Source organism: Thermobia domestica, chromosome 12 (genome assembly GCF_964235325.1).
Source record: "Thermobia domestica chromosome 12, izTheDome1.hap1.1, whole genome shotgun sequence".
Taxonomy (NCBI): Eukaryota; Metazoa; Arthropoda; class Insecta; order Zygentoma; family Lepismatidae; genus Thermobia; species Thermobia domestica.
The window spans coordinates 11741138-11755745 of record NC_137465.1 but is presented as its reverse complement, the minus strand read 5'-3'; the positions used below and the strand labels follow the sequence as shown (position 1 = coordinate 11755745).

General features: G+C 35.5%; 1 protein-coding gene across 3 annotated transcripts in view; it reads left to right on the top strand.

Moving 5' to 3' along the window:
• Ncc69 (sodium chloride cotransporter 69) overlaps positions 1 to 14608 on the top strand; it is a 268620-nt gene that overhangs the window by 217142 nt on the left and 36870 nt on the right. For 2 of the 3 annotated variants that reach the window (XM_081733465.1, XM_081733466.1), the window contains exons 12-14: positions 2909 to 3150; positions 5102 to 5298; positions 10120 to 10164. In XM_081733465.1, coding sequence (XP_081589591.1) covers positions 2909 to 3150; positions 5102 to 5298; positions 10120 to 10164 — 484 coding nt within the window. The remainder of the gene's footprint in view (positions 1 to 2908; positions 3151 to 5101; positions 5299 to 10119; positions 10165 to 14608) is intronic. The other variant, XM_081733467.1, reaches the window with a different exon arrangement.

Below are 14608 nucleotides of genomic sequence, written 5' to 3'. Positions count from 1 at the left end.
TCGAACTCCACCCCCAAACAGATAACCACAAGTGTAATCACAAAGAGAAATTTTCAGTTGTGTTTGAAAACGTGTCCTGTGTACATATCCAGTCATGGTTAGTGTGTTTAACACAGAGGCGTTTATAATCGAAATACAAAATAGGCCATGCCTATATGATTTAAGAGATCCGAACTACATGAATCATGACTTAAAAATGTGGAGAGAAGTGGCTGCGATATTTGTTCCAGACTGGGAGGGAATGGAACGGAATTCTCAGAATGAAGAAGGTAAGAATATTCTTATTTTATGATTTCATTTAATACTGTTAAGTAGAGCTACATCGAGCCAAATTGATGTTCACTATGAATAATAATGATAATAATAATAATAATAATAAATACATTGTTAAAGTTGTGCCAACTTCCAATATACCTAATATATACCAAACCTTAAGGCGCAACAGTCCGAAAGGGCCAGGGTCGCCTATGCGTTATTTTATGGGGTGGATGATGGAACAATTGCCCTTAGATGGTCTAAGCCATAGATGTGTGCACAGTAGAAAGGCGGAAAATGCCACCTCTAATAGTTTGGTACTTAGGTATATCGAAAATGTTTTAAACAGCAAAGACCATAATTTTAAATTGGGATTCAATACATCTTATTCTCTTTCCAGTCTTTGAAATGACCGAAAAACTACGTTGCGAAATTATTTCGAAACTTAGTTTTGTAAAACACATAATGTTTCAGTTTCCAGACATTTCTTTCCATGCAGCTTAGAAATATTCCTGGGAAAGATATGTTTATTTTATTTTATTTATTTATTTTAACTGTAACTGCTCGTGTTTTATCAACTTTGTTCTGAAACTGAAAATAAGGTGCTAAAATTGGTAGAGAGTAGGAATTTCAGAAGAAGCCAAAATCATGAAAGGAAAAAAAATAAAAGATTAAACCAGAGAATTGGTTAAAAATATCATGATGTAAATTTTATACTTGGTGGCTTGGAATTTAGCGGTCCATTCAGCACCGAAGTTATACAAGATGTAAACCTACAGTTCAAGGTGGAATCTAAACTACCTTTATGCGCTGAAACTTTTCCATGATTTCCCACAGGATTCGAATCCGGAACCCCATTCTCCAAAGGCACTTGCATAGCTAGTAAAGTATAAAGTAGTGTAAATGGAATTTATTAATTGGGGTCTAATATTTGTTTTCAATACAGAGGATATCTTTAAAAAATGCCTCTTGCTTCGTCTCTTTCGACTATATCAGTGAGGCTACATCAGACGTGAACTACAGCTCAACGTGGGACCCTAACCACATAACCTCCTGCCTAGAATCGAATCCACGTCTACCACTTCTGGCGCGGGAAATGAAAAGAAAAGACCTGGAAACCCTGACTGGCTCATAGTATGATTTACAACTTTGGTGAAACTAAAATTACCGTATAGCCACTTAGGCAGCGTTCGCTGTGGGGGGTAACGCTTTGTCGACTAGCATAACACTAAATGTCGATGGTGATTTCCCCATTGGAATAGTTAACGATTTAAAAACCCAAACCCATTGTTACGAAGAGAAGAAAGCAGCATTGCTCCGTTACCCGTTCAAAACCGGATTTTCCCTAATCATCTTGTGCATGATACTTGTTTTCATACTATGTTGTACATACTACTGTACATTTGAGTCTCATTGTATTATGATTATTAACTTCTGTAACCGAAATAACAGAACAGAAACGGAATTTTACTTATTTTCATTTTAAATTATTTTATTTCGGAATTTGATTTAAATCAACGATTTTTATTAAAAAAATCAAGTGATTTAAATCTTGATTTAAATCGTGATTTAAATCAGACTGATTTAAATCAATCCACCCTGGTTTAAACAAATTTAAAGAAGAAATTAGTAAAACCAAACTATAAAATTCGAGTTAATTTTAAAGAAAACAGAAAAATAATTTTTCATATAAATCAATGGAATAAAAAAAACTAAGATGGCGATTTAACTCGGCACCGTTAATTCTTCTACATCCTGTCCTTGAGCCATTATAGCTCGAAAGCTTGGTGCTTTAGTAGATAATGATGTAATCAAGATTACTTCTATTTTCGTACGCTCAGTCTGGGATACTGGAACACCGACAACGTTTTGAGAGGTGATTCCTGACACCAAGATATGACAAAAAGTATAGACCAACCTGGGTCGAGAAATGCTTCCTTTCACAGTTACAGGCTGCCGAAAACATGAAAAAATGAACTTTTAAAGGTCCATAGCTCCAATACTATAGGATCTACTGTAGTCGGATCAAGACTTCAGTTAGAAACTAGTATGTGCCCTACCCAAATATCTATGTTTCAGAATCCTGCGATACTCACGCAACAATTTTTATAGAGGGAGTTTGGCTACGGGCATATAATTTGAAGTACCCACCAAGTATCTTTGTAAAAATTGGGTTCTGAAAGTAACTCAGGATTCTGGAACATAGATATTTGGTTAGGGCACATACTAGTTCCTAAGTGAAGTCTCGACGCGACTACAGTAGGTCCTATATATAGTATTAGAGCGATGGACCTTTAAAGTTCATTTTTTTCATGTTTTCGGCAGCCTATAACTCCGAAATGACTGATTTCTGCACCTAGGTTGGTCTATACTTTTATCTTATCTTGGTGTCAGGAATCGTCTCCCAAACATTGCCGGCGTTGTTTAGAAACATGATGAATATAACAGAGATATATATAGTTTAAAAAATCTTTTCCATTTGAAGATTTCTATGCATAATGGTATTATTATTATTATTATTATTATTATTATTATTATTATTAATTATTATTATTATTATTGGTAGTAGTAGTAGTATTGTAAATTGGGTTGTCCCAAATCAATAATAATATAATAATAAACAATAATCTATAAAAGTTTGTATGATTTGCAGGGCCCTATTCCACAACGAATCCGCAGTACACTTCAAAGTAAAGCGACAAGTTGGCTTCGCAGTCACAAGGTGAAAGCTTTCTACAGCGTCGTTGATGAAACGAATTTTGAAGACGGAGCAAAAGCGTTGCTTCAGGCTTCAGGAATAGGAAAGCTCAAACCCAATATTCTTCTCATGGGCTACAAAGGAGACTGGCGAGAATGCGACAGAAATGATCTCTTGATGTATTTTAATGTTATGCAGTAAGTATTTCTTAGTGTTGTTTTACATATGGACGGATGGAAGTTAGGGGTGTAAGTCATATTCTTTATCTGACTGATATAACTTTTTTTTTTTTTTTTTTTTTTTTTTTTTTTTTTTTTTTTTTTTAAGCTGTTTCCTTATCACTAGAGCTTTGTCATCTATTGAAATCTACCATGAAACTCTGACTTACTGTACGTTTGCTGTTAACAGGTTTACTTATCTAGATCTGGTTTTTGTATCTACCTTTTTCTTTTTCTTTCTTTTTTATCTTTCATTTCATGTTTTTCATCGTTCTGTCTTCCCAATATGACTTAACACCACTTTCTCCCGTCCAATATAATGTTGAAGTTTCAAAAATTTGTATCTATAGATGTGTACCTATTTTTGTGCTTCTTGCCTATTTTTGTACCCTTCTCATTAATCGCATTGTCCGCGATTTTTATTAATCAGAAGGGCCAAGAGCTGTATTGTTTAAACATCATGTGGTATTTTCAATACTCATTCCCTATTCCCTTACGATAGACATTTGTTAATCTGTCTTTCACTGTGTTTCAAAGATTAACCAGTCTTCTTCTAATAGTAACAGACTGAGAATTTTGCATGTTTGTATTTCTTCTTACGTTAATCATTGAATATCCTTAGGAGCATATATCTTCAAACTTACAAACTTGCATAAAAACTTACAAACTTGAAATAAAAGTAACGTAGAGAAATCTATGAAATAGTCTTGCAAGTTTAAGATATCAACTAGCTAATAAACTCATATTATTTTTAGGTGCACTCAGGGACCTACCCACGGAGGGGTTCATCGGGTCCAAATCCCTTAAAACTTTGACTCAACATACCTTTGTACATTTTCTGAATAAAACTATACTTGTTTAACATGGAAATGATTGATTTAGCATGAACATTTGATCTTACACTTTGTCTGTACTCTTTCTCATAAAAACATTCTAGTTCTATAGTTTTTTCTGACAATATAGGTGGAAGTACTGGTATTTTACAGTTACTTATCGTCTTTTTGGGTACAGAATTATACCCGTTCAATACCACATAGACGTTAGTTGCTTGTAGTATTGGATCTCTCTCTCTCCCCGTCTCCAAATCTTGGACCCCAACGACACCTTAGAGGGGTCTAAGAAGGTGAGATAAAAATGTAGGAAAGCTTGTACCCACTTCCTTGATTACGTTGACTTTGGTCAAGCTTCTTTCTGTGGTGATGAACCTTCAGCATTGTTAAGCAAATATCAGTAACGCGAGTGTATGCTGTGTGCATTATTGTAATATTTTTTTTCCCTTTGTTTGGAAGTCTTGTTTTGTCTGAAGACGAGCCAATGAAATTTCACTACAGTAGACTCCCGAGTATCTGGCTTGCGACTATCCGGCCTAGTTTTCTTTTTATCCTAATTAAATGAGGAAGGCAAGGCGTTGCATTGGCAACAGTGCCAAAGCATTAGAAGCGTGCGTCTGCTACGATCCTCCTACGTTTCGTGTGCAAAATACAAGTTGTGACAGGAAAAGAGCAGCGTTCTGCTCCTTGTTCATTGTTTCGTCAGTGTGTAACCTATCTCAATACAGTACGCTTGTCACTGTTCCTGATCATAACTGTACAGTACTGTATTCGTAATTTGTTCTTTGGGTATGCTTAATTTTTTTTAAGTGTACTACAGTGTAGATTTGAAAATGAGTGATAAACGAAAAAAAAAAAAAAGTTGTAGTGACTATGGAGGAGAAATTACGCAAAGAAATGAGTTCATAGAACTCCGGCCTGTCCGGCTTTTTTGTTATCCGGCCTTCTCTTCCGCTACATTAGGCCGGGTACTTGGGAGTCTACTGTACTTTGTTTACGTGTCTTTAGGTAATAAATATTAACTGTATAATAATAATAATAATAATAATAATAATAATAATAATAATAATAATAATAATAATATCTCTTTTGTTAAACAGTAAAGCATTAGACATGTATTTGGCGGTTGCCATTCTAAGGCTGCAAGAAGGTTTGGACTACTCCAAAGTCATAGCAACTGATGATGATATCATAAACGCAACAGCGAATGGAACAGTGGATAAAGGGGCTTCAAAAACAAGACGCAATTCACACGAATCTCTTCGCCATAATGCATCATTTTCACAACTTTCACAAGGTAAACTGTTAATTTATCATTATTATTATTTTTTTTTTCTGGTTTCACACATTGGCAAACCAACCTGACTTGTGCATGCAAAAGGTTGTGTTCAATATTAGAGAAAGAAACAGAACACGTAATTTGAAAATTTGTTAACGAACTTAAAATTCATATAAAGCAGATAACAAGGAATGAATGGGTGTTACCATTTTCAATATTTGTAAAGTACAGGATGTTTCAGGTAAAATAGATTTTGATGGCATACTTATTTCCTTTCTTTCTTTCTTTCTTTCTTCCCGTTTGTAAAGATTGAAACCATCGGTTTATTTTACATTGTTGAGAAAATTGTGAACTATTAAACATGGCACCGTGAGCCCCTTATCGGAGCAATGTGGATCGTTCGGACTATTGAAACCATGATTTTATCAATCCATATTTAAAAATAAATTATTACGAGCGTAAGGAAATTTCTTACTTTATTGTTAGCAGGGTGTCTATCGGTCACGAAAGTCATGAAAAAGTCAAGCAATCAGAAAACGGCCATGAAAGTCAAGAAAAAGTCACGAAATTTGGCTTTTGGATCACGACTTTTTTTTTTTTTTTTTTTTTTTTTAATCTGTACAAATATAAGTACAAACTGGAAAATTTTGTTCTATAAAACATTAAAATTCACAACCAAAAATATCTATGATCGGCTTTAGACGCTACCAAATCACAAGCAAAGCATGCTTCTGTCGCATGTATGAAAATTCGGCCTAATTCACACCCAAATTTCCTGTTGAGAATGGTACGAAATTTTATGGTTTACTAAAGAAAAGGTCATGAAAAAGTCACGAAATTTCATTTTGGAATTTTAGTAGACACCCTGATTGTTTCTTTATAACAAAGTTGACAATGGTTGAGTGTGAGACATCTATGACTCGCATTTTCTCCTTTTGCGTGAAGTCATTTTCAGTAAAATTCACGCATCTTTTCTTTTTCTTTTCAACATCACTAAAACCAAAGATAATTTTGTCGAATATATAAAATTGATATTAATAAGGGTGATAGTCGAATGTCATACCATATTTAAGGATGGTAATACATCAAAATCTGAGTTGGGAATTACACAGGGTGAACCTGAAAGATGTGCACATATTTCGGGAGGTGATTCGTAACATCAAAAGAAGACAAAACGCCCTCTTGCATATTGTCGAATTCCGCGTCATGTAAGAGTGACAGGGGGCAAACTCGGAATCGAAAATCGAATTCTGATAATTGGAACGGATTAGAAAGATTCCGTTAGAGTTTCAATTCCAAGTTGGCCCTCTCACTCGTACACGACGCGGAATTCGACAACATGCAAGGTGACTTTGTTTTCTTTTGATGTCATGAATCATTTCCCGAAGTACGTGTACATCTTTCTGTTCCGTTGCTATAGCTATGCATGCTCATCCTCTGTTTTATTCAAGTAAGAGTTTGTTTGTATAATCAAATGAACATTCATTCAGTGGAATGTATATGTTCATTCTTGTATGTATGCGCACAATATATTTACTTCTGATAAAGAGAAAATATGTCCATTGTTATAACATGAGAGAAAAAAGAATGAAATTGATATGGACAATGTTACTTCAACTTTTGGTATAAATAGTGTTAATATTATTCAAACTTACAATAGCTTGCTCAAAAATTTAAGAATATAAAATCAATCCTATTATTTAAAGAAAATATAAAAAAATAAATATTTTTGGAATATGTTGAATAAAGCATAACAAAATTATAAAACTCAAAAACTGACTTAGAGATAATGACATAAAAATACGAGAAAGATTACAAAATGGAAATATTTAGTCCCTTAAAGTAAACTATTGCTCGTTGGGACAATCTACTTCATTTTTACTTTTCATATCTTGAAGACTTGTCACTATATCATATGGGAACTTTGAGTTGACCAATTCCAGTTATAAAATAAGTATTCCAAATATAAAATGTAGAAAATTTGGAGGTATAAAACACACTTTCTGTGGGTATTTTCATTTTTTCCCCTTTTTTGTTTGGCCGTGCGCACCAACCAAGTAAAACTCTTGAACGAGGGTCATAACCAAGCTCGGTAAAAATGTCTGTTGCACCAACAACGTTCAAGGTTGAGTCTCGATCAAATGGTGGATAAACTTGGATTTAGCTTGAACGGCCAAATTTGGGAGTTTAAACTTCGTCGATCCAAGTCAGTCTGTTTACATTCAATAATCTTTGTATTTTTTCACTAATGAAATTACAATACATTTCTCGTGTTTGGAAACATTTTTTGCTCGTGGTTTCATTACGATCACTGTAATTAAACTACTCACAACTCTATGCACAGAATCTCGAAAGTCGAAAAGACAGGCACGCGGTATGCTTTCTTTTTGTTACTTTGTTAAACGAAGATTAGAGACAAAAGACGACATCCAATCAGAGTCGATTTTACAAATTGACCAAAGTTTACTTAAACGAGATGTACTGAACTTCTACTTTCAGTGGTGCAACAAAAGTTCTGGAACCACTTTTAAACTTGAAAGTTTAATGTTGAACGCGTTTGAGTGAACGCTCGTTTAAACTTCGTTGGTGCACACGGCTAGTGTAACTCACTAATGGGTTTTAAATAGTAATATAGCATTTGTGGATTTCCAGTCGCTGTCGAATGAATTTAATGGAATTGGAAGCCCATATAGATCATAAGCATCGCCTCTTTATGCTTCTTTTCTTCTGCCTTCCGTGTATATGCTGCCCCCAACTTTTTGTACCGTCCATCACAACTTTATACAAAAGAAGTAACAATAAACTCGCACTTTCCTCTTTTTCACATCACAGTTCAGTGTGTATTATAAACTAACATATAGACAAACTAACAAACAAACACGTGTCACTTGTCCGAATGTTGAGCGAACAGTGCAGGGATTGTTATCACTGATACCGACCCACAGGAAGTCGGAAGGGAACAACACCGGAGGAGGAGGAGGAGGAGGAGGAGGAGGAGGAGGAGGAGAGAGAGAGAGAGAGAGAGAGAGAGAGAGAGAGAGAGAGAGAACGAGAACGAACGAACAAGAACAAACCTACTAGAAATCTAGTGGGAGCGTAATTTCGAAGCTGGGATTGGCTGACATCCATTGGTGGACGTCAGTGTGAGGCATTAATAATTATTGGTGAGAACTGACAAGAAAAATAATAGTTTACATTATTCACTGTCAGTAATGGTTTAATAGCATCTATAGTAATAATACAATAAGCTGTCTGTCTGTCTGTAGCGCTTTTCAACTCGAGAATCATAATAGATAGAAACATAAAATTTTAATGTTTTAAAGCTCTCAGAGAAATGATCCAAATGACCTGTTCCAGGTCCCTAGGTCATATCTCAGCTGAGATATGGGGGTGCAAAGTCCCCCCCTAGGAATAACATGGGAACATTTTAAAAATAATCAAAAACTATCAATATTAGAATCGAATTCATAGTTTTTGAGGTCGCTGAATTTAACGGTATCAGTTTTCATTATGTTCATCCTCACCTCTTAGGGTGGGGCTGGAAGAGGATGACTTTTAAAAAATAATCAGATAAGCTAGCTAATTAGTAACTACTATAATTAGAGGGAAGTAAACATATTAACATATTTTCGCGGGACTCTGCGGGTTGCTAATTTTAAATATTACTGTGAATCTTTAAGAAAAAAGTTCCGCCCTGTGCTCGAGCACAGAATTGCACTTACCCAAATACGGGCCTGGTCATAAGATATCAAGTTGTATTCGTCAACTGAAAATGTCATATTGACAACACTCAATTTCGTAACAGAGCTTCTCCGTGGCTAAGCGGTTAGCGTACGCGCCTTTGGCGTGGGAGACCCGGGTTCGATTCCCGGCGGGAGCTCGTGTTGTTCGGATTCCACGTTAATCAGTAGATCCACGTCTCATATAGCCTCGCTGCTGAACGGGACGTTAAACTCAAAATCAACTCAACTCAACTCAATTTCGTAACACTTCAACTCCTCGAAACTCCTTGATTCTTCAATACTGTAATTCTGACAATATAAATGTAAAATCGCAAAAATCGCTGAAAAAATATAAATGTAAAATCGCAAATTACTCATCAACTTAACGTGTTTACTAGATATTTTTAAAAGACAAAGAAAGCATTTTATGAGAAGATAATGTTTCGCAAAGGACACATTGTTTTCAAATATCTATTTAACTTAATATACTAGTGTCCTGTTTCTAGTATTGAGCAACATTGTATCCGAAAGTTCAGCAGTTTAATAGTAAAACACTGCATTAAATTAGTTCAGAGTTAGGAAGTTGAAGAACTAGTGGAAGACCAATGACCTTTCTGCAAACAGTATGAAAATATTTATCCTTGATTCAAAATTGCATACTGAGAAAGTTTTTATACATGATATGGTTGACATTGAATATTTTCTGAGGTGATGGAACGATTTTTTTTCCCTTCCTACTACGCCTTATTGTAGTTTCCGAAGAGTATGCTTTGAGACAGTTATTTTACCTGAGATATCCTGTAGGTTCTTCTATTGAGAATCATGGAGTTTAAAGTTGTGTTTCAGTGTTTTGAATGCGCATGAATTGTTCATGTTGTCAAGATTTTGACGTAAAACAAAATAACTTCTCACTTTTGCATGTACAAAATGCGCGGTATGCATCTGAGAGTTAGTCCCGAAATCATTATCTTTGTACATCATTAAAAAACATTGGAGTTTTTGTTATTGTGGAACAGAAGATAGTTTGCATGACATTTATTTGTCATTTATAGATAAAGATCAGCTCAAAATTGTGAATAATTATCTGATTGGTTTCTTTTTCAATTTAATCAACCAGAGCTGTACAAATATCTTGGTGTAGGGATTCAGCAAATGACCACGGGTAAGTTGTGAATAAACCGTGACAGTAGAATGTAGACGAATAAGCCTGTGTAGCTAGTGCATGAATGGCTGACGACACTAAATAGAAATTTAAACAAAGAAAGATGTTTACTCGAAAAATAGGTTTTATTTAAAAGTACATTCTATTCTACCTTGTTATAGAGCTCTCAGTTTAGCAAGTACGTGGTCTGAAGTTATAATGCATGTAATGACGTAATCATTAAAAATGCATTAGAATAGTAAAAGGAAAATTTAATATTTTAAAACTAACAATAAAATCTATATAATGGTAAACTATTCACTAAATCATAAATTTTAATTTGAAGACTGATAGTTTAAAAATTTCAAAATTCGTTCGTGCGTATCTCTCTTCTCCTTTGTAGTCATTGCTTACAGATTTTTTTTTTTTTTTTTTTTTTGAAAGCTCTCAGATCTGTGATTTCATATTATTTATATATTAACTAAATTCTGTGCTTAGCAAAAATATTGTTAGGCTTTGCATCGTAGGCATTCACTGAAAAACGATCTAATTTTCTAGTATGAATTATAGGAAAGAGCTAATCTTACAAACATATGTTATGCAGTCATTTTCTGAAATAGACTTACGAGTTGATTAGAATTGTTATACATTACGAGGTGCTACCCAAAATATTCGACACAATGTCATAGTAAAAATCAGGAAATTATACTTTGTCCTAATGTTCTCAGTCACGTTCAGAGTAGTCCTCTCCGCCATGTATGCAATGATCCCAGCGAAGTCCGCAGAGTAAAGGGTGTTCAGGGCCCGTTGCGATTCCACTTGGATGTCTTCAAGGGAGTCAATCTCCCTTTCAACGCTAGTTTAATCTTCGGAACAGAAGTCGCACGGGGCTAGGTCAGTGGAGTAGGGAGGGTGGACCGTTGCCATGTTTTTGGCCAGGAATTCCCTCACAACGAGTGAGGTGTGCGTGGGCGCATTATAATGGTGCAGCAGTCAGTCTTTCGTTTGGTCTGAGCAACCATTCTGACCAGGTGGAACAAACTCCTTATGAACAATTCCTCGAATGTCGAAAAGAAACATCAGCATCGACTTGGTGTTGTTGCGAACTTGTAGAGGTTTTTTTTTTTTCCGGCTTTGTGATAATTGCTGCTTAGTTTCCAGGTCATAACCATAGACCAAAGATTTATCACCTGTAATGTCTATGGATAAGAAGTTTGGACACTCGAACTCTTTGTTGCAACTCAGTACTCGTCTTGAATCCTGAGGATTTTTTGATCGATGCTAAGAAGGCGAGGGACAAACTTCGCTGCAATCCGTCTCATGTTCAGTTCATCGGATAGAGTTCATTGACATATACCGTACGACAGTCGAAGTCTGTTACAAACATCGTGAATAGTCTGCCTTCTGTCTTCGCGAATCACATCACGCACTTTCATGATCATTTCCGGTGTTGTGCATATTGACGGTCGACCAGAATCATTGTCATCTTCCACAGATTCGTGGCCTCCTTTGAAACGCTTGAAGCACTCAAATGTTCTTGCTTGACTCAGTGCACTCTCACCAAATGCCTATTTCAGCATGTGGTATGTTTCAGCTGCAGTTTTCTTTAACTTGATACAGAACTTGATGCAAATCCGTTGCTCTTTAACATCAGCCATTTGACAAATCACAGAAGCACTGAAACATGTCCTGACACGCACAAGTATAACTCACAACTGAATGCGTCAAAGATAATACAATTTTGTGGTGTAGTAGTTAATACATATACCTCGAGACATCTAGCGGCAGAATATCGTACTGCTACTAGTTGCCCGGTAAAAATTCTCGGATATTTTGGGTAGTACCTCGTATGTAACTGTGAAGATCATCGATAGGGAGAGCGGTGGGAAGAAGTATGTTATCTGTTAAGGCTGCTAGCTACCATCAATCTTAACGAGACGGATTGACTGCCAAATGAAGAAGTATCGATTGCGTATAGAGATGCACCTGCACACACAACTCGGTAAAATCGTAGAGAAAAACTCTCGCCGAAAGTAGGTAAAAATTAATTAATCACAACACAAAACATTAGACTATACAGTGGCAACAAGTGCTAAAGTGGGAACGATTCTAAGTCGTTAGCACTTATTCACAACGTTCCTTGCCAAACATAACTTGCTTCCCGCCTGTTTATACAGGGTGTTACAAAAAATGTTGTCACAATATTTTGGAAACAGATTCCTCAATCAAAGTAAGGGAAAAGTTCATATGAACCTGTGCTCAAAAGTGGGTAATTTTGGAGCTACAGGGTGCCGAAAACGTAAAACAAGTGAACTTTAAAAGTTCATAGTTCCACTACTGTGGGACCTATCGTAGTTTCGTCAAGACCACTGAGGAACTGGTATGTGAACTATCCAAATATTCATGTTTAAGAATCCTCCAGTACTTGCACACTAATTTTTAGAAAGGTAGATGGAGAGTGATCAAGTACTCCCAAACAGTCTCTCTCAAACTGATTGTGTAAGTACCAGAGATTCTGAAAGATGGATATTTGGATAGTTCAAATACTAGTTCCTCAGTGATATCTTGACCTGACTACGATCGGACCTACAGTAGTGGAACTGTGGACCTTTTAAAGTTCATTTTTCACGTTTTCGGCTCCAATAACTACGAAACTATGCAGTTCCGACTACAGGTTTACATTTACTTCTTTTCTTATTTTGATGAGGAACCTGTTCCCAAAATATTGTGACAAATTTTTTTTTATACCCTCTGAATCATAAGTTACTGAATAAATAAGTTAGTTCTTTGTATATAATTTTAGCACTCCCCTTCTTCGAATGTGAAATATCGTTTTAAAGCTAACAATTTGGCTTCTGTAAATTTTTTAGTTTCCCCTCAATCAGCAGCAATTATAAAAAAAATATATGCGTGCTTTTGTACCAATATTTTTGATCAACGAAAAAGTTGAATAAATCAGAGATATAATTTTTTATAAAAATAAAGCAAAATTATGCTTTGCTATGCTGCATGATCAAAAAAGTAGTGTTTAGAATATGCTACGCTAAACAATAGTTTAGAAAGCATTAAAAAAATGTAATGTTAGAAGCTACTTTGAATATTAATTATGTCAAGCGGAGGGACATTGATAAGCGTATACATTGCCATTGAAATATATATAAAAATGTAAAATCTTAAATGTAAATGGTTTAGTTTAAATTTATACGAACTAGATTAAGCTATTGTTTTGTGTACATACTCTATGTAAGGAGACATAGAACATAAAGGTAGTTCAAACAGAGCTCGCGCTTCATTCAAATTTTTGCGAGTCAATTTAACATCTAAAAGTAATTATGTAATATAAACAAAGCGAAATGATCTTAACTGACTGTAGAGTCTGTTGCAGTTGCATTTTTGGACGATTTTTCTTGTTCAAGTTAACTTACTAGCGCGTGTCCACTTCCTTTACTGCTGAATTGGAGACACATCCCGAAGTTTAGCACCGACACCGTTAACTTTTCCCACCATTACTGCAGCACCATCAGAAGCCAAACCATACACTTTGTTTAATGAAATGTCATACCCATGAAATCTCTCTTTCAGGTTTACACCAGATTGATTCACTCAGAACACCAAATGTGTTCTGCAACACACAGGGTTTGCCCAAGTGGGCCCAGCCCGAAAAAACCCACCGGGTTTTTTCGGGTTGGACCCACCTGAAAAAACCCACCTTAAAACCCGCCTGGGTTTTTGAGCTTTTTGCTGTATATTGTTGGTACAACTAAGGTGATTACATTGAAAGCGATTTTTATCAGATTTTGGACTTTCCTGGGCAAATTAGATGCTTTCACATTAAGGTATACAACAACATAAGACATAAACTTCTGAATGCACTGAATGAATTAAAAAAATAATTTAAAAAAAACTTTAGCTTGAGGTAATTATAGAACAAATTAATGTATAGATTATGCTTATAGCCTGTTTGAAGTAAGATATGCACTTTTATATTTTAGAAAATACTTTCCGTGAAAAGTGTGCTCGCTGACTCGGTGACGCCAAGGGACGTTATCCCTCATCGGGTTTAAGGCCATAGGTGCTGGTATTACCAGTAAATATGTAGTGCTCGGAGTTCCGAAGATTACGTAACTCTTACTATTTCAAATGCTGAAATCAACTGCATTTTCGAAAGAAAGGAAAGGAAAAAAAAAAAAGGTCGCGAAAGAAGTGCTCGGGAAATTCCCCCAATTCAACGCACAAAGCGTCGCAACTGAATAATTCAACAATAACACTATTTATTTTACGCTGGAAGATATTGAATTTCATTTAAGACATTTTGAAACATTTACTTTATAAAATATGAATTATGTCTGTGTTAATTGTTTTAAATTAATTTTATGGAAAGAGCCGTCTTGCAACAAGTGCTCGGGAAATTCCCGTAATTGAACGCACAAAGTATCGGAAGTGAACTACAACCAGTGGCGGCGGT